This window comes from Balaenoptera ricei, chromosome 14 (assembly GCF_028023285.1).
Source record: "Balaenoptera ricei isolate mBalRic1 chromosome 14, mBalRic1.hap2, whole genome shotgun sequence".
NCBI lineage: Eukaryota > Metazoa > Chordata > Mammalia > Artiodactyla > Balaenopteridae > Balaenoptera > Balaenoptera ricei.
This window is the reverse complement of record NC_082652.1, coordinates 21,420,753-21,440,950: the sequence shown is the minus strand read 5'-3', so window position 1 is coordinate 21,440,950 and position 20,198 is coordinate 21,420,753. Positions and strand designations below refer to the sequence as shown.

General features: G+C 54.9%; 2 protein-coding genes across 4 annotated transcripts in view; one reads left to right on the top strand and one right to left on the bottom strand.

Moving 5' to 3' along the window:
• SF3A1 (splicing factor 3a subunit 1) overlaps positions 1-6,145 on the bottom strand; it is a 19,806-nt gene extending 13,661 nt beyond the window's left edge. Inside the window, exons 1-2 of the mRNA XM_059895736.1 lie at positions 5,960-6,145; positions 3,116-3,237 (exon numbers count right to left, since the gene is read on the bottom strand). Coding sequence (XP_059751719.1) covers positions 3,116-3,237; positions 5,960-6,022 — 185 coding nt within the window. The 5' untranslated portion in view covers positions 6,023-6,145. The remainder of the gene's footprint in view (positions 1-3,115; positions 3,238-5,959) is intronic.
• On the top strand, positions 5,886-20,198 carry CCDC157 (coiled-coil domain containing 157). Of its 3 annotated transcripts, none has more exons than XM_059895735.1 (12): positions 6,272-6,358; positions 9,468-9,546; positions 12,318-12,576; positions 14,274-14,445; positions 15,146-15,791; positions 16,485-16,562; positions 16,921-17,111; positions 17,480-17,656; positions 17,825-17,993; positions 19,076-19,215; positions 19,671-19,759; positions 19,849-20,198. In XM_059895735.1, exons 3-12 carry the CDS (start codon positions 12,329-12,331, stop codon positions 20,096-20,098), a joined length of 2,160 nt encoding a protein of 719 aa, XP_059751718.1. In that variant the 5' UTR covers positions 6,272-6,358; positions 9,468-9,546; positions 12,318-12,328; the 3' UTR covers positions 20,099-20,198. The 3 variants fall into 3 exon arrangements, with proteins under 3 accessions (XP_059751716.1, XP_059751718.1, XP_059751717.1); XM_059895734.1 differs by having other exon boundaries at positions 9,468-9,607; XM_059895733.1 differs by lacking the exon at positions 9,468-9,546 and having other exon boundaries at positions 5,886-6,358.

Below are 20,198 nucleotides of genomic sequence, written 5' to 3'. Positions count from 1 at the left end.
GACTCACCAAGTTACCAAACTTCTCTTTGACTCAATCTCCCATGCGTAAAATATGGCAAAAACCACCTTCTCTCCCTACTTTGAAATACTGAGAAAATCGAATTAGTTAATGAGACGCCAAAGTCTTTTTGAATCATACAGTGGCCTGCAAATGCCAGGGACTGTTACTCCTATGAAGGCTAGAAGGGGCTGTCCTATAAAGATGAGAGATGATCTGGGGGGCTTCCATCACTCCTCTGACCAGAGCCCTGCACTCAGAGGTGCCCCAAACACACCAAAGGACAGCTCCAGAGGCTGGTGGCACCCGGGTCACTCCACTTTCATACCCTGGCCCTGTCAGTTGAAGACAGGGCAGGACACAGGGTGCAGGTGACGCTGTGCCCCAGTTTAGCCACCATGGCAGTGGTCATCAGCACCCTGGCTAGCTCCTCCACAAGTTCTGGTCACACTCTGCAGCGTGACTAACACCATGAGGTCTGAATGTGACAATGCATTAGTCCAGCTGAAACCCCATGCTTGAGGAAGAAGCATTCTTCCACCCTCTTAAATAATGCAAACCACACAAGGAGGAGGGTAAATGTGCATTTAAATATGGCTAAACTAGGCCACCATACAAAGGGCTGCTAGAAATAGGGGCTCTGGTTGTCTCCTCTACCACTGCCTCCTAAGCCATAACCTCACATCTAGGAACAATCTGAAATACAAAACAACAAGAACGCAGGCATGTTCATTCCAAGCTACTCTGTTGCTTTAAATTAGCTTAATGTTAATTTTAGAATTATATTTTCTAACACAAGGAATAGATTTCAGCAGAAAAAGACATGATTCTGACTCAACCTAGCTGGTGGGACTTTTTAAGAGTAATTTCCCTTAATTTCTTGACAGGAAAATGCAGGGAAGGGAAGACCAAACCTAGAGAGAAAAAACTCCTTTTGGAAAACCACACTGGGTTGGTGATTTTTTACTCTATGCTCAATGAATCAATACATGTGAACCCAATAGAAGTAAAGCAGAGGGTCCTGCATGTTTGCTTTTAACCCAGTGAGATGCTGCTCTGTCCCTTCATTGCAACGTAAACAAAAGCAAGTCCACAGATTTCAGAAATGCCTACAAGGCAATCATCATAGTCAAAAATAGATCTAGAGATGTGGACATATAGATTTATTATTAACGGAACTTGGAGAGATTCTTATTTTTGTGGCTGGCACAAAATTATTGGAAAGCTACTTGGCAAAATAAGAAATATTTTAAAATGCTCTTTTAGCCAGTAATGTGCCACACAGAATTTTCTTCTAGGAAAACAATCTAAAAGGGAAAGAAAATGCTCAGAGACTTCCCCATAGCTTCGTTTGCCAAACTGAAATGTTGGAAACAACTTCAAAGGAAAATACAGAGGAGTCAGCCAAGTCAAGGAAGGCCCATCACCTTAACATGGTGCATCCTTTCCAGAGAGGACCATGCAGCACCAGGAGACCATGGACCAACACAGGAAAATGCTTACAATACAGTGCAAATGGAAAAAGCAGGATATGAAAGTATCTCTACTAGTATTACAAGAATCTAAAAAAGGATGCCAAGGGCCAGAAGGAAAAAGGAAAAAGTGAAAACAGCTAGTAGAAGCTATTCTGGTCGCGAGACTGTGGTGATTCTTCCTCTTACACTCTTCCTATTTATTGTTTTAAATAGGAAAACATATCAGGAGGTGGATTCCCTGGTGGCACAGTGGTTAAGAATCCGCCTGCCAATGCAGGGCACATGGGTTCGAGCCCCGGTCTGGGAAGATCCCACATATTGCGGAGCACCTAAGCCCACGTGCCACAACTGCTGAAGCCCATATGCCTAGAGCCCGTGCTCTGCAACAAGAGAAGCCCGTGCACCGCAACAAAGAGTAGCCCCCGCTCGCCACAACTAGAGAAAGCCTGCACGCAGCAATGAAGACCCAACGCAGCCAAAAGTAAATTAATTAAAACAAAAAAAAAAATCAGGGGACAAGGGGAAGAATGAGCATTGCTATGAAATATTAAACTTATAAACACAACACCTGCTGCCCTAAATCTGACATGGCCTGATAATGTTCAATCAAGCACAGAGCTGTTTTAACCCAATATCCAGGTTGGTCAAAGCCTTTGAAATGTGAAAGGTTAACCCGCATGGAGCCTGACACAGTGAAAGACATCAACCAGAGTAACCTCTTTCTGTTTCATTTTATAAAGAGGTTGAGAAAGGAAGGACCCATATGTTAAATGATGTATCATGATGGGGATGCTGCCTCAGGGTCAAGGTGTGGCTCCCTGGAGAGCACATGCCCTGACTGAGGGCAGCAGTCTGCTCAGGCCAGTGACTGCTTCCATGCAAGGAGCCGTCCAATTCATCAAGAGAAGCCAGAAATCCAGATTTACTGTGCAATCTCATTTTTAAACAGTGACAACTAATTCAAAAGTTAAAAAAATATATATTGTTGAGAATGAACAAAAAGATCTGTAGGCTGGATGTGGCCTGCTGGCTGCCAAAGGAATACTTGAAATGCCCTAAACTAAGGGATGGTTGACCTTTGGAGTCAAGTGGCCATCAAGAAGACTCCATCTGAGGAAGTGTAATGGGGAGGAACAAGAGGAGATCAAGCTGATTTCCATGCCATCTGAGGTAATAGCTACATGATGTACCCGAACTGCACTCAGTCCCCTCACCCCTGCCTCACAACAATTCTGAGGTGGTATTTTATTCCATTTTGCAGATGGGTCAAAGGAAATGCAGTCCTTGCACAATGAGAATGATCAACTCCCTTTTGTCTTCCTAAGACCAGTAGCTCAGATACAGACACACATTACCCATGACAAAGCAGTTTTCCAGGTATTCCCTCAGGCTCGGTTTGGAAGCACAGGTTCTTGGTGACTCTGGAGCTGGGTGTGCCTTGTACTCTGCCACCGGCATACCATGTTAGAGATGCCAGTCCTGCCCACTGCCTACCTCACACCATGTTGTGGTTTTAGATGAGCTGACAGGCCTAAGCCAACAATACCACTCTAAAAACCCAAGTGTTACCCTTGTGCAAATTCAGGAGCTCTTGATGCTAAAATCTACCCGTGACCCACACGAGCAGGAGTAGCTATGTTACCTGGCCACGAAGCTGGCAGTCTTGTCAACGATATTCCTGACCTCTGGAGGAGGGTAAATAATACCCACCACTGGCTTGGAAGGGGTAGAATCCTCCTTTGAAGATGCTTCCTCTTCCGTGGGCTGTGAAAACAGGAAAAGGAAGGTCTTAAAGTTCCTGGCTTGGTGCCAGATGCCCACCATTAAACTCCTCTAGGATATTATTGAGAATACAGACTCTCCCGCCCAATTCATTGAGACTTTCCTCGAGTCAGGAACCTCTGCTCCAGAAGAGCCGCTCTCTCAACTGCTCTGTGCTTGCATGGGACTTTCCCAGGGAACCAATGAAAAGAGCAGCCTCCTTGGCTCCCCTCCAGCTAGAGCATCTCTGTGACACTGGGAATCTGCATTTTTACCAAGTGTCCATGTGATTTAGATGGAGGGGGGAAATCTAACCACGTTCTGAGAAACCACATTCCAGAATCCAGAAGGCCATGCCTGTATCCCCACCCTTGGATGTGCCTGATACGGGATATGTAAGAATTGTCTGCTGAATAAAGAAATGGGAAACTCCTTGCTGGCCACTTCTTCTGCCTTGAATGCCCTTTCCCTCTGCATCTATTCCATAGTCTAAACCGTCACTTAATGTTCAAATGTTAATGTAAAATGTACTCAACATTAACTGCCCCATAAATTCCAATATTCTTTCCTCACCAGCTTCTTCCCCTTAGTAACCAAAGGGTCAAGTCTCTCATTTTAGAAAAACAAATTTTCTCCCCTGCCTTCATGTTCCTTTCTGCTACTGCCTTCTCCCCACCCTCCTCTGGTAGCTAAACAGCCTGAGTTCTCTCAGCCTTGCCATTCCCACTTGCTCACCTCCCATTTGATCCCCCTTCATTTCAAGTGCTCATGCCAAAGTCAGAAATGACGGCCTACAGCCAGCTACATCGGTTATCTGGCTGTGTGACCAGTGACCGCTCTTTCACAAAACTCTCAACTCCCAGGTCCCATTCTCACCTGTATTTCCTTCTTGCTCACCATTCCATCCAAGGTTCTCTCCTGGCTCCTGTTTCACCTCCTGCCCTCTAGTGTTAGGGGTCCCCAAAATTCTGTTCTTGGTTCTCTTCACACTATACACACTGTCCTCAGTCAGGCACTTACAAAATGTCCTCCACTTCCCCTAGCACCTGTAGGCTGAACCATTCTACCCACATCAACGTCCCACATCACTCTTATGTGCCACACAGCTTTAGATCCAGCAGTCCTGGGCACTTTCATCTCTAACCGCTTTCCTCATGAACGGCCAACCATGCCTCCAGTCATCCAGGGCAGAAATGTGGGTCTCTTCTCCCTTCCTCAGCCTACACGTTCAATGATAAGAACATTTATCAAGCACAGAGTAGGTTCCATATACTTTCCTAAGCACCTTAAACATATTAAATCTATAACCCTTACAGAGCCCTAAGAGATTAAGTATCCTTATTATTATATTATTGTCTTGTCATTTTACAGATGACAAACTGAGGAATGGAGACCTTAACTGGCCCAATGGCAGAACCAGGATTCCAATGTAACACTTTGGAGGGAGAGCCTGCACCATCAGCCCTTTTGTGATTTGAGCTTGCCCATCCCCTCTGTCCCATGCCCCAGCCACAATCTAGGCCAGGCTCTCAACATCTTTTGAATAACATGACTAACCTGTCCTCCTAGCAATTCTCCCCATCACTGTTTACCTGAATTTCTGAAATACAAATATGTCACTATCCGGCTTACATCCCTTCCTTTTCTCCCAATAGCCTGCCAGGAAAAGTTCAAATCCCCAGAAATACACCTCTTAACCACCACTTTCCCAACCCTATGCTTTAACCTTCTTTACTCTTGACAAGAGGCACCATCTGATTCCCACCTTGGTATCTTGGCACTTATCTGGTATTACCTTGGTTATTTTTCCCCAAGATACTGGGAAAATGCCAGGGATACATAGGTACTTGCAGTGGTCAGCATACAGGATGTGCTCAATAAATGTTTGCTGAATGAATAAAGAATGGTATTTCCCTTCCCAATCACCTATCTGGTGAACTACTGATTCATTCTTCTAAACGCAATTTACCTTTCATGCCGGTGGGCTTCACCTACCTTAGTCTCACCTATATCCCACCAAAGCAATGGTGATTAGAATTCCTGTCTCCTTTGTACTTGATACTTATATCACACTGCAATTACTGACCCACGTCTTTCCTCCTTAGCTAACTGAGATCTTTTGAAGGGCTGGCTGAAACTATATCATTTATGGTAAATGAGGCAAAAACATTTATTGAGTATTCACTTATATCTGTCTCCCCACTAGTCTGTGAGCTCCCTAAATAAAGCAGGAGCTGCGATTCATTCATTCCGTCGGAGCCTGGCACGGTGTCTGGCTTAGAGTAAGCACTACACAGATGCTGAGAATTAACGTTCAAAGATGCACTGTGCAGGCTGGGAAATTAGGGACTCCTGAGCAAAGACTGGGGGCCGGTGGGCCCAATTAACACAGAAGACCGGTGGATGCGCTGGATCCGTTCTTCTTAAACTTTAATGAACCACCTTGGGATCTTGTTAAAATGCAGATTCTGATTTAAAAGGTCTAGGGTGGAAACTCAGAATTTCTAATCAACTCCCAGGTGATGCTAGCCGGTCCGCGGACCACACTTTGAGAACTACTGTTCTAACAGGCTTGTTTCGCTAACAGAAGGTAGGCGGGAAGCGCGCTGCCTCCTGGGACCTGGAGTCCCTCCAAGCCCTTCCAAACCGCCGTTTCTTCCTGCACGAGTAAAGAGGGCCCGCGCCCGAGGGGAGGGCCCAGGTCGAGGTGCGGGGGTCGCGGTACCTGTTTGGGCTCGGTGGCCGCGGGCGGCGGCGGGGGCACCGCCTGCACGGGTCCGGCCGGCATGACTGCGACGCTCAGGGCTGCCAGTCCGCCTCTGTATAGGTGAGCGGTGTGGCGTCAAAGCGGCTTCCCCGTACCAACAGTACAACAAGCTCGCAAGATGGCGGCAGCCAAGCAAGTTTTCGCCGAGGGAGGGGGGCGAGGCTGACGCACTTCCGGGGCCGCCCCTTCTCCGTGACGTAAATTCCCGCCCCTCCCTCTCGAGAGACGCCGTTGCCGTGGCAGCGGTCGGGGAGCCGGGACAGGTTTTGCCGGGGATCCCAGGAGCGGCAGGCGCACCTGGGGGTAGTTTCATGAGCCGACCAGACACAGTGGCTGAGGCTGCGACGCCGGAGACTGGTGAGACGTTTTACATCTCCCGCCGACGCCCTCGCACGCACCCCACGGCCCCGGCCCCCCTCTCCTTTACTCCACCAGAAGATTCCTCTCTCCCTCCGACCCCCGCCTTCCAAGGCCCCCGCTCTCTCCCATTGGCCTCCCACTTTGGCCAAAGCCCCGCCTCCCTATTCCCCCAGCCCCCTCTTTTGCTTTCAGGCCCACCTCTTTCAGACCCCCTTCCCAAATCTCAATCCCTAATTCCCACGGGTTCCTTTTCCCGCGGACCTGCCTTTTCCAGTTCCACCCCTGCCTTCCATAGTCAAGCCCTCAAACCCCGTAGACCAATTCAAATCAAGGCTTCTTCTTTAGGCTCCACCCCTCACGCCCGCAGGTTGGTCCCTGCGGACCACTTCCCCGCTCCGCAGTACATCTCGAATCCCGCCCTTTCCGCTTCCCCTCCTGAGAGCCTCTCCTCCCTTTCCCCTCTCTCCCAACTCCTGAACCCTTGCCTGGACTTCAATTTCTTCACCTGTGAAATGGGGGGTGGGGGAGGGGGGATAGGAAAAGATGCCCTCCCAAGTCTCCTCCCCGTCTCTCTTCCTCACATACACACCATAGCTGGCTTATGTCATTGTTATTATTAATGTTGAATTATAATGATAGTTAGGCTTTATTGAACACGTACCATGAGCCAGACCGTGTGCCAAACACTACATGCATTCCATCATTTATTTCGTATAGCAACTTACTTACAGGTGAGGACAGTGAGGTTCACATCCTCAGTTCACATGGTGGAGTGGGAATCCAAACCCAGGTCATTCTTCTCTACTAGTGCAGTTACTTCTTTGTCTTCACTGGATTCCTTCAGTGTCCCCAGGGATCCAGGCAATTAGCACTCCTGAGTCAGAGACTGACACTGCCATTTAGATGGTTTTAGAGTTTCCAAAGTGTTTCCATGGGTTCACTGGCCAGGAGGGAGGCATAATCTTTACCTGAGGGGTAGAGTCCCAGGGGTCACGAGAGAGAAGCAGGAGAAGAGAGGGAAGGGACTCGAATGTTGAACGGGAGTGCAGGAAAGGCTCCTTCACTTCTCTGCGAGTTAAAAGTCCACCTTGGGCTGAGGGGCCTGAGGAGAGGCAGAGTTACCTGCTGCTCCCACCACAGGGTAGTGGTGGCTCAATTAGTGCCAGCACTTGTGTGATCTCAGGAACAGTGCGGGGCTGGCAGCTTCAGGGCGAGGGTTCTACTCAGGACCCAGGAATTACAGAGAAAGCCTGTGTCAAATGTTCCTTCACTTGACACACACACACACGTGTTTCTTAAAACAGGCTTGTATCTGCAAACCCCCACTGTTCAGAAGAAACGACGTAGGGTAACCTCGGATGTTTTTCTATGTTGTGTTTTGCTCTCATATATTCTTACTGCTTTGGCATTTGCTGCTGCTCATCAGAACCAGAATCTAACATCTGGCCCCAGATGGCCCCGGATGGCAGCTGTAGTTATTTGAGGGTGAACAGGTTACTGTTTCTTTTTTTTTTTTAATTTTTATTTATTTACTTATTTTTTATAGTTGGCTGTGTTGGGTCTTCGTTTCTGTGCGAGGGCTTTCTCTAGTTGCGGCGAGCGGGGGCCAGTCTTCATCGCAGTGCGCGGGCCTCTCACTATCGCTGCCTCTCTTGTTGCGGAGCACAGGCTCCAGACGCGCAGGCTCAGTAGCTGTGGCTCACGGGCTTAGTTGCTCCGCGGCATGTGGGATCTTCCCAGACCAGGGCTCGAACCCGTGTCCCCTGCATTGGCAGGCAGATTCTCAACCACTGCGCCACCAGGGAAGCCCAAGGTCACTGTTTCTTAATGTCTGCACAAGCAAGCTCCTGAGTTCCAGGTGCTTTGCCACCTGAAAACCCTTCCTCCCGGGGTGGGATTTCTTGCTTGCTGTATTTATTTCCTTCCTGCCATTCCAGGAAGGAAACCCAGAATGTTTCAGTCGGTTCTTCTGTTTGTTTCTGCCTCATTCTTTGGGGACATAACACCTCATGGGTGGCAATATCTTATGAGAGGCCATCACTGGGGCAACATTTGTATGTGGGAAGTGGACCTGTGTGTGTGTGTGTGTGTGTGTGTGTGTGTGTGTGTATTGTAGGGACTCATCACCCCACCTGAGGGTGGAACTGTAGAGCTGACACACCAAGACTTGCCCCCTGCAGAGTCCCTCAGACATAGATGGTGCTTCCTGGGGGACAGTGCTCTGTGTGCCCTGCTCTGTCCCTATCCCTGACACAATGCCCAACATGTAGAAGATACTCAGTCACCATCTGCTTAATGAACACAGGATCTGACCCCCTACCCCTGCACTGTCCGATATAGTACCCACCAGCCCATGTGGTGCTGTATATGAAAATGGTGGCTGGTCCAAATTGGGATGTGCTATAAGTGTCAAATAGACATTGGATTTTGAGACTTAATGCAAAAAAATAGACTTAATATTTTATATTGATTTAACATTGAAGAGATATTTTGGGTATATTAAGTTAAGTAATATATGTTATTAAAATTAATTTACCTCTTTCTTTTTAGTTTTTTTAATGTGGCGAGTATAAAATTTTAAAACCCATACATGGCTTGCATTATATTTCTTTTGTCCAGTGCTGCTCTAGAAGTAGTATGGCCTGAAGACAGAGCAGAGATGTTGGACTCAAGAGCTCCAGCTCCCTGAGTGATCTTGGGCTAGCCCCCTAACTTCCCAAAGCCTCAGTTTCCTCATCTGTTTAAAGGAGGTGGATTTGGGGACTTCCCTGGCGGTCTAGTGGTTAGGACTCTGCGCTTCCAATGCAGAGGGTGCAAGTTCAATCCCTGGTCAGGGAACTAAGATCCCACGTGCCACGTGGTGCAGCCAAAAAATAAAAATAAATAAATAAAGGAGGTGGATTTGGGAAGTGGCCGATAGTAGGTCCTGTAGTCAGAGCCAGCAGTGCTCAGGCTCAAGGCTGGCAACCCCACCTGCCCTTTCCCTCACCCCATCCTCCAGCCTGAAACAACCCCCTTCTTTTGGGACAGCCTCCTCCCTGCCCCCCACCCCCAGGAAGCCCTCCCTGAGTGCCCACTCCCTCACTCTCCCTTCATCCACTCCCAGGGACTGCAGAGCTGGACACGGGAAGCCAGGCACCTGGCTGAGCCTCTGACCCTCTGACCCTGAGCCCGAAAGCCCACAGGCAAGTCCAAGAGCCGGGGACACTCAGACATCCAGCTCCACAGACAGGCACCTGTGCAGAGGTGAGGACAGGGCCCAGTCCTCTGGGAGGCCGGAGAGGCTGGCTTGCCCTCAGGAACCACCCTGGGGCCTCTGAGTTTCCCTGCACCTGTGGGCACAGGCAGGCCCTCAGGTCCCAGCCCAGGTGGCCAGGTCATACTGCAGTGAACTCAAAAACAGTCTAAGTGCTCACAGGGAGACAGATTCCCAACTGCAAATAATGACTCAATGATTCCATGCCACTGTGGTGTGTACTGGGAGGGAAAAGCACAGGCTGCTTTGAGAATGTGTAACAGGGGACCTCACCAGCCCGGGGACCTGAGGGAGGCATCTTATTTAGACAGAGTATGGGGAGGAAGCATATTCTGCGGGGGTGAGACGCCGAGGTGCGAGGGGGTGCTGGGCAGAGGGGAGAGGGCGACCCTCAGGAAGGCTGGGGCAGTGGTCTGGGGGAGGTGGCGGGTGTGGAGCAGTGTTGATGGACAGAGGTGGTGGGTTCTCAGTGTGGGTGGGATGTGGAGCTGGCAGTACTGGGTGCCTGGATGTGGGGATAAAGGAAAGGGATTCGAGGAAGTGCCCAGGTGCTTCCAGTGAGGGTGCCATTTTCTGCGATGAGGAAGGTTGGGAGATGGAAACAGGTTGGAGGAAGAGAGGTTTCCCCGCCAGGCCTGGACTTCCTGGGGGCCTAAATCCTGCCCAAGGAGCCCCTGCTGCAGGGTGGGGCTTTGGTGCAAGGAACTTTCTGCTGCTGAGAAAACCACAAAGGACAAGGGGCCCCACTGCAGGGTGGGGAGGGACCAGGGCTCGGCATCCACAGGGCTGCTGGCTCTGACACCTGCTGTCAGAGGCCTGCGAAGAGCCATGGGAGGGGCCAGACCTTCTGAGTCAAGGGCCAGGGATGGTTCATCCAAATCACTGTCTTCTGATGTCCACACACGGCAAAGATGGAAGGGGAGCAATCTGTGCGGGCCGCAGGGGAGAACAGGAAATATGGAAGGTAGACAGCAGCTCCAGACAAGGATGGTCTTTGCTATTGTTACTGCTAGTAATAGTAATCACAGTAATAATAGTTACTATGGCTGCAGAACTTTTACTGGTGCCTTGTCCTGGACCAAGCACTTTTTTATTTTTTTTTATTTTTTGCTGCGTTGGGTCTTCCTTGCTGCCCGCAGGCTTTCTCTAGTTGTGGTGAGCAGGGGCTACTCTTTGTTGTGGTGCGCGGGCTTCTCATTGCGGTGGCTTCTCTTGTTGCGGCGCGTGGGCTTCAGTAGTTGTGGCACGAGGGCTCAGTAGTTGTGGCTCACGGGCTCTAGGGTGCAGGCTCAGTAGTTGTGGCACATGGGCTTTGTTGCTGCGCGGCATGTGGGATCTTCCCAGACCAGGGAACCAACCTGTGTCCCCTGCATTGGCAGGCGGATTCTTAACCACTGCGCCACCAGGGAAGTCCTGGACCAAGCACGTTACTTGCAGATACCACCTGACCTGATGGGGGACGGTGTCCCCATCTTACAAGTGAGACAGCTGGAGCTCAGAGGGGTGCAGTGACTTGCCCATGACCACACAGCCAGAAAGGGGCAGGACTGGGACCCCTGTATCAACATATAATGGGCCCCCTGTCACCAGAGTGATTAGGATAGCTATCCATACAAATTTTCAGGTGTTCCTCTCTTACACTTCAGGACTTGTTTTCCTCCCAAAGTCAAGGTATTTTAAATTTTCTTTGTGGATTCTTTTTTCTTTTCTCCATTCAATTACTAGTCGTTCATTTGTCAGTGAGCATCTGCAATAGGCCAGGCCCCAGGCTGCCATACTGGGGACACCACAGTGACTGAGGTGCGGTGAGGACCTGTCCTGGAGAGCAGAGGCCATTCCTCTGCGAGAGCGATCAGGGCCAAGATGGGGGAAGCCCAGAGGGAGTATCTAAGCCAGCCTGGAGGGTGCTCAGGGAAGGCTTCCTGGAGGAGGTGATGTCCGGGAACCCTGAAGGATGAGAGGAGTTAGGCAGGTGATGGGAATTGGATGGGGGAAGCATGACTCAGATGGAAGAGACAGATGGGCACGGATTCAGAAACGAGTGCCTGCACAGGAGCTGCTGCTTGTAGCTGATGGTATGTGGAGTGGAGGAGAGGGGAGGGGAGGTGACTAGAGAGGACAAGGGGAGGGGTGTGCCTGGAGGTAGGCTTTCTCCCAAGGGCCAAAGTGAGTCCTGAGGGGCTGTTGGCCAGTGTGATGTGGTCAGATAGGCTTGGCCCAGGTCTCCATAGCAGAAGTGGATCAGATTCCAGTGGGCAGGCCTGTGGCCCAGCTGGAACTGCTGCTGCAGTCCAGGCAGGAGACGAGAGTGGCCAGGGGTGGTCCAGTGCTCCCCATCATACTGTAGCTACAACTGTCTTTTCGTTGTCAGTAGCCGTCCAGTGCTTTGCTCAGGGAGGGAAGGACAGCAGGTACATCCTCATGCACAGCTGTATCCACCCAGCACTTAGCAGGGGCCTGGCGCACACAGGTCCTCAGAGGGACTTGTGGACCGAGGGAATCAGTAGTGTGGGCTTGGGGTAGGGTGGATGAGAGGGAGGCTGGTGAGGTCACCCACAAGCAGGTCCCGAAGGGGCCAGGGAACCGCCTTCTCCCCAGGGTCGAGGTTGGATTTCAGCAGGTTTTCTGGGGTTTTCAGAAGCTTCCTGCAGCAGCAGCCGTGTGGCTCTGGCTAACGGAGATCCTCTCTGTCCACCCCAGGAGCCACGAGGATGGCACACCTGCTGGGCAGCCAGGCCTGCATGGACAGCCTGCGCAGGGACCTTACTGACCTGCAGGGTGCCATCGTGGACGTGTTCTCGCGTGCCGGGCCCGTGCGCTTCCCCTCCTGGAAGTTCCCTGACTGCATGGCCTGTGACCTGGACATGGTGGCCCTGCTAGAGCACTACGACCACGTGCCGGGTGACCCCGAGTTCACGCAGCTGTCCCACGCTGTGCTGCTGGAGCTGGTCATTGACAGGTGAGAGCCTGGACCAAACCTGGTCATCTCAGGATGTTGGCACCCACCCCATAAACCAGTAGCAGCCACAGGATCCGCTTCTGGCGGGGGTGATGACATTGATGACAACAGTCACCTTTGACTGAATGCTGTCGGGGGCCAGCTTGGTTCAGGGCCCTCACAGCGATCTCACCTGTGTCGTGCTGTGCTGTGTGTCTTATACTCCACCCTCAGGGAGTTGCTGGCCACCCTGTTGGTCTCTGTGACACCACAGCTCTGACGGCTACTTCTCCAGCCACTGCCAGCTGCTTCCTTAGGGTTTCTGTGTGTCGAGGACACTACAGCTGCTGCTCAGACTTTCCATCCCAGGCTGTTTTTCCTGTCCCTTCCATGTGTCACAGGGCCAGACACAGGATGTGCTTTTCCAAATCCTGGCCCTGCTGGGAAGGAGGCCAGTGGATTCCCCTGCAGCCCCACCACTTCTACACTGTCATTCACATTAGCATGGTCGTCAGCCTCCACTCCCTGGGGACCGCAGCCCAGGCTCCATGTGCTCCAAACCTTGCATGCTAATGAAGTCACGGGGGACAGACAGGCAGGGACCCCAGCAGTTTGGGGATGACCTGCCTGGAGACAATTAGAAGCCAGGGTAACCACTCAGAGGCCTGGAGGAGCCAACGGTGTGAAAGTACTACCTGGACCCTGTAGGGGGCTGAACATGTGTGAGCCCAGAACACACCTCCCTTCCTTGTTGTGCCCTCTGCTAGGAGTGCCCCGCCTACTCGTCCCTGGACTGGCCGAGCCCGTCAGGGCCCAGTTCACCCATCCGCCTTCTAGAAAGCTGGTGCTGACCCGCCTTCCCACCCCTCGCCTGGCCCCTCTGTCCAGGCCACTCTCCACCCGCCAGTGCTGCTCATTCATTGTCCCCATTCACAGAGGAGGACACCTTGGCCCAGAGAGGGGCAGGGCCTGGAGCGGTCAGCACCCCCTCCCCCAGGCCCTCTCTGCCCAAGGGCACAGTTGGTTTGGGATGACCCTCCTGCACCTGCAACAAGTTGAGGTCATTTATCTGCCCATATGTTTTGTAAACACAGTACCTCTTCTTTTAAAACAGCCTGATTCCCATGCAAATACATACTTCTCTTCCCAACAACCCTTTTCCTTACAATTAGCCCCTGACTCAGGGTAGGATAGGGACCTGGCTCTCTCACTCCAGTCTCCGTTGTCGCAGAAGCAGCTCGTCCCACAGGAGAACCGCCCCCCCCCACCAACTAGAATCAGGAAACCGCAGGGCACACTGCCCTGCACACTCACCCTGAGGCCGTGCGCAGCCTCCTCCGCTCTGGGGGTCTCAGCTGGGTCCTCTGCGAGGTGAAGGCTCTGAGCCACATGATGGAAGGCAGCCACTTACCCAGCACTTTCTGAGGACTCTGGACACAACCGAGGCAAGGCCCGGCCTCCCAGAGCCTCCCAGTCCAGTGGGGAGCAGCCAGGCAGAAGTGCTGCCACCCAGGAGGCCCCGAAGGGGCCCCAAGCTTAGCCTTCAGGGAGGGTTTCCTGGAAGAAGTGGCTGTTGGGTCGGGCAGAGCATATTCTGAGATGCTCCGAGTCCCTGACGCCCAGGCCGGTTCCCAGAGCTGGAGGCTGCTGGTCGTGTGGTGTGAGGGCACACTGGCGCTGGGCTCTGCCCCAGCCAACCCTGCCATCTCTGCCCACAGGCTCCTGCTGCTGCTTCAGAGCTGCGCGAGCTACTTGGAGAACCTTGGCTTGGAGCAGACGGTGCCCCCCGCCAGGGCTGCCAGGCCCTGCATGTCTGTGGGGCTCACAGTGCGGCGCTTCTGGAACAGCCTGCTGAGGCTGGGCATGCTCATTCGGCAGGTGGCCCCCCAGGTGGGTCGGCCACCCGCTTCCCCAACTGCGGTCACCCTCACACCAGTCCACCTGCCCCAGGCTCCTCGCACACCACATGTGCACCACATCTGTCGCTGGCTCCACTCTGGAGCCCCCACTCAAGGCCCATGCAGCCTGGCAGTTCGCAATGCAGGCCTCGGGGGTCATGTGTGGGCCACCTGGTTCTGCAGTTTACACTATGGGGCTTTGGAAAAATCCTACCTAGTCTGAACCTCAGTTTGTTCATCTGTGCAGTGGGGGTGATAACAGTCCCTACCTCCCAGGGCATTGTTGGGGAATGGTGTTTGTAAGAACCCCATTTGTTATGGGTTATTCCGTAACCCTCACAACCACCTGGTGGGCAGGACCACTGTCACCATGATGGGAAGGAAACTGAAACTGAGAGTGGCTTCAGCAACACAAGAGCAGACAAGTCCGCTAAGCAAGGGCCCAGTACCCGGCAGCTGTGTCTGTCACGGTGTTACCCTCCCAGTGCCATGCATGTAACAGCATGGAGCCTGGGCTTGGTAAGCTGGGGCAGCAGAAAGGAGAAGGTTCGCTCTCTCACTCACATTGGTATCAGATACCATCTGAAGGTCTGAGCATCAGGAGTGGCTGCTGTCACAGAAATCCCCAGAGAGCTGGTCACCTCCCAGGCCCATCTCCCTCACCTGCTTTCCCTTTCTTTTCCTGACTACAGAAAAGGGCAAACCAAGGGGAGACCCCCACCTCCAAGCCCACAGCCAAGGGCGAGCCAGCCAGGAGCCCTGAATTTGTGACCGCCAAGCTCATCAAGCCCGCCTCCCCAATGCCAGGCTTGCCCCAGACCTGCCAAGAGCTGGACAGACTCTCTGTCCGCATCTCCCTGCCGTGTCCAGCCAGGATGGCCGAAAACACCAGGAGTGTCCACTCCCAGACCGTGGAGACAGCCCTGGTGCCCTGTGATGCGTGCACCAGCGTGCAGGGCAGCCTGCGGGAGGTGGGCAAGATGGTCATCAGCCTGTGTCAGAGCCAGAACTTGCCCTCGTCCTTAGGCCAGTTCCAGCATCTGGTGCAGGACAGCATGGGGCTCAGGCCGCTGCCGGCCACCACCGTGGGCCACTGGGCGGCCGAGCAGAGCAAAGACCTGACACGCCTCAGCAAACACATGGGGGCCCTCACTCAGCTTGTGGGGCCCCTCAGGGCCCAGCTGGAGGAGGCTAAGGGGCAGAAGGACAGACTGAGGAAGCAAGTAGGCGAGCTGGAGCAGGCCCTGCAGCGGGAGCAGGGGGCACAGCGGCAGCAGGCGGATGAGGCCGAGCAGCGCCTGGCCCAGTGGGAGCGTGACAGGCAGCAGCTGCTCGCAGGTGTGTGCCTGAGGCCGGACCCTCAGTGCCAGGCTCTGCCACAGCCTGAGCATGGGCTTCCCCAGGAGCAGACCCCGCAACGGGGCTGTGGGTGCTGGGAGTCGGTGTGGAAGAAACCTGGACTGGGAGTGGGCAGCAGACGCAGGGAAGGGAAGGCAGGGGAAAAGGGGTGTGCTCATCAAGCCGGTTACACTGCGGGCAACTGGAGCTTAATCCCACTGGGGAACGCAGGAGCCCGTGTAGAAGTCCGAGTCGTCCCACCAGAGGGGCGAGGGAGCGGCAGATTCATACACTCACTCGTGTCGGTCACCGAAGGGGACTCCTGGGGAGTTCATCCCCTGGGTAGCTCCAGCCAGCTGAGGCCCCTCTTTGGCTTCAGTAGAAGCCGTCAGGCAGAGAGACGCAGCTATGGCACTCACAGTGGGCCAGCTCCTGCTGAAGTTGTGAGGCCTGAGGGAGTTGGGCAAGTCACCCCCGTGGAGGACACTGAAGCCCAGAGAGTCAGCCAGCTGACAGGAAGCAGAGTGGACAGGGACCCAGGCCTCCTGGCACCTCCCCAGAACTCCTCCCACAAGCCCAGGCACTCCTCCACCCTGGCCAGGGCTGCCACCATGCTGTGGGGTGCACTGGGCGTTGAGGCTGCCAGCCAGGCCCAAGGGAGCCTCTGAAGGGCCTCTCTCTCGGCTGCCATAGAAACAAGTGACCTCAAGACAAAGGTGTCCACCCTGGAGGGGGAGCTGAAGCAGCAGCGGGAGTCCACGCGGGCCGTGGGTGAGGAGCCCTGCCATGGAGCCCTGTACCGTGTGCCCTGTGCTCGGTGGCTGGACCAGCACCCTCTGTCTCTGTCTCCTGGGCTTCGGGGGCAAAGCTAAAGGGAACCACAGAGGAGGCTGGGTCTGACAGGCCACACTGTTGGGTGATGCCACCTCCCACCCAGAAAGTACCTTCTGTTTTCAGAACCCACCTCAGGCAGGGTTCAGAGCCCCATTTTGTGGCTGAGGACACTGAGGCCCAGAGATGTCCTGTGACCAGCCCCCACCTCCCAGGTCTCGTCCTGGGTCAGAGGCAGTGCAGGGACTCCCCAGGGCTCCCCCGCTCTACCCCTTTCCCCACCCGCTCAATCCTGCAGAGACGAAGGCCCAGGAGCTGCAAGAGGAGGCTGAGCACAGGGCGGAGGCTGAGAGGCAGGTGCAGCAGCTGGAAGAGCAGGTGCAGCTGCTGGCAGGGCGGCTGGACGGAGCCAGCCAGCAGATCCGCTGGGCCAGCACAGAGCTGGACAAGGAGAAGGCCCGTGTTGACAGCATGGTCCGCCACCAGGAGGTGAGGCTGGGAGCCTCGTCAGCGCCTGGGCTCCTGCAACGAAGGCTGCAGGGAGAGAAAGGGCTACACTGACGGCGGGGAGACACTGGAGACCTAAGGAGAAGAATTCCTGAGTGGCGACTGTGTCTGGAAAGAAGTGGGGGCGAGGTCTGCTTTCCAGGCGGGGCAGGATCTCCAAACTTGGGGGTCCTGGCCTTGCCAGGGTTGGGGTCTGCTCCCTTCTTCCCTCCACCCCTTCCACTGCACGCATGTGCACAGACAGATGTAGCACAAGGGGGTGGGCTTGGATACAGCTGCCTCCTTTGTCCTGCGTGGCTGGGCCTGGCCCCATGGGCCTCATGGCCTCCCTCCTGCCCATCCCGGCTCAGTCCCTGCAGGCCAAACAGCGAGCCCTGCTACAGCAGCTGGACACCCTGGACCAGGAGCGTGAGGAGCTGAGGGGCAGTTTGGACGAGGCCGAGGCCCAGCGGGTCCACGTGGAGGAGCAGCTGCAGCACGTGCAGAGCGAGAGGGAGCAGGGGCAGTGCCAGCTGCGGGCCCAGCAGGTGCGAGCGGGCAGGGTGAGGGGGCAGGGGCGGCACTTCCCTTTCTCTGCAGGAACCTCCAGCCAGCTAAGCACCTGCGGGCCTGCCCCGTGCCTGGGGAGTGATGGTGATGGGGTGTCCCCAGGGGGCTGGGAGCCGGTCCTCAGCTCTGAGCCTCCCCTGCCCCAGGAGCTGCTGCAGAGCCTGCAGCGAGAGAAGCAAGGCCTGGAGCAGGCAACAGCGGATCTGCAGCTGACCATCTCGGAGCTAGAACGCGAGCTCGTGGAGTTGAGGGAGCGGGAGAGGCTGCTGGTGGCCTTTCCGGACCTGCACAGGCCTGTGGAAGCCCAGATCCAAAGTAGGGGCCTGGGGTTGGTGTGGAGGGCACGCCGGGGCTGGGGGCGGGCAACTGAGGGCTCATCAGGGCAGGACACAGGTCCACAGCAAGGGTGGCAGAGCCCCCACAACACACAGGTGCTGTGCGAGTTACCCACTCCTCTGTGTGGATAGGGACACGGAGGCCCAGTGGGGAGGTGACTGCTCAGAGTCACACAGCCAAATCCAGACCCAGGTCTGGCTACCTGTGTAGCCTGTGCTCTGTACCACGTCACAGGCCAGTCCTTGCTCAGCTTCCATGTCCCCTGTCCTGGCATCTCCCCAAACTACACCGTGGGGCCAGCTCCAGGGGCACAGCCCCAACTGTCCAGTGTCCATGGGAGTGCCAGGGACCCATCTCAGTGGAAGACTGACTGCCCGGCGACGTGGGCTCTCGTCCTAACCCCTCCAGCCCCCTGAGGCTCTGGGGTGAATCCCCGTGCAGAGCTGTTGGGATGATCCACTGCAATCTAGCTTGTCATGATAAGTCGTCACTTGTGAGTGCTGGGCCCTTGTGTTACCCTGTCAGCCGCCCCGCGAGGCAGGTAGCAGCCGCTTGTGACAAACCAGGAAACTGATAACCAGAGCAGGCAGCACCTTGCCTGGGTTCAGAGTCAGGGGGAGCATCTGTCCCCCCAGCAGTGGGAAAGAACATCCTTGCTGAATTCCTGAGACTCGTATCCAAGAGCTGGCTGTGGCTTTGGACGAGTCACTGTCTCTCGGGCCCTCCGAAAACAGGTGGCCTTGGAAGAGCTTCACTTTCTTACCTATGTGCTAAATTTTTGGTGAGCTCCAGGTCCCCCTCAGCTCTCAAATTCTGCAAGGCTTTGGTCACCTCCCAGCAGGCAGGGGGGTAGGGAGCACGGGGGGAGTGGGGGGAACAAGGCCTCAGGAGAAAAAAGATGAGGTGGGAGGTCCAGTATGCTGACCCCGCCCACCTGCAGGGCCACCGGCAGGGGACCCTAGGCACATACCGGCTGGCGTGTCTGCCCTCTGAGGTCCTGTCTCGTTGGGCACAAGAGGCAGACCTGATGGGGTTGGGTGCCAGATAGTGGGTCTCCACAGGCTCTGGCAACGTCACGGACGACATGGAGAAGCAGGTGCAGGCCAACGACATCCGTATCCAGGTCCTACAGGAGGAGAACAGGCGGCTGCGATCCATGCTGTCTAAGATCCGGGAGGTGGCCCAGCAGGGGGGCCTCAAGGTGGGCAGCATGGCTCCCCCACCTGAAAGGGGCCGGCCCTTGGGGACTTGGAAGAGGCCCCCAACCCAGCAGAGGTCTTCAGCTTCCCCCGGGGAATCTGCCGTCAGCCCAGCTCATTGCACATGGGGCTCTCATGACAGGTGGCTTTAGGCTGTGCTTTTGTGAACCATCTTCCACGATTCAGGAAGGCATGAGGATGTTACCGTGCCTTCTAGCTCCAAATCCCCCTCTAGCCCTTTGAACCTTTATTTCAAGTGCACCAGGAGCCTTGTGAGAAAGCAAACCTTTCCACCCTTACCACGGCTAAGGACAGGCCCTGGAAGGCTTTCCAAACCCTGCCCCTCAGAGGAAGGGGCCGTGGCGACAGGATCAGGCCCTCCCGCCTCCTCTATGACACCCTCTCTGTTCGCTGCAGAGGGGATCCTGGGCCTTTCTGAGCTTGGTTTTCTTTGCAGCTGATCCCACAGGACCAGCTCTGGACCCCTCCCAGCAAGGGAATCCACGGAGCAGCGCCCCCAGCCCAGGCCCAGAGAGCATCTCCAGGGTGAGTGAGGCTTTGTCAGAGGCGGGGCGTGTGGGGGTGGGGTGGTCCCCCTCGCTCACAGGGGATCTTGCCGTCTGGTCCTCCCTCAGGCCCCTGGGCAGGCGGCACTCACCTTGCAGCAGGACGGCCAGTGCGGGCAGGACCCTGCCGGGCCAGCCCCAGGCCTCCCCGCCTCAGCAGCCCTGCGGTCGACCCAGCAAGTCCTCCCTGGAGGATGTGACCCACTCGACCAACTGTGCCCAGAACCCCATCCGGGCCTTGGCCAGGCTGAGAAGGAGACTGTCACCAAGCCGGGGCCAGGCCGGCCCTGCATACCAGCCCCAGGAGCGGCCCACGTAGCCTGCAGTGGAGTGGGGCTGGAGGGCGGGAAGCTGGCAACCCACCCCATGTAATAAAGCCCAGGCCATCTGCTCACAGCGACCTTGGCCTCACCACACTG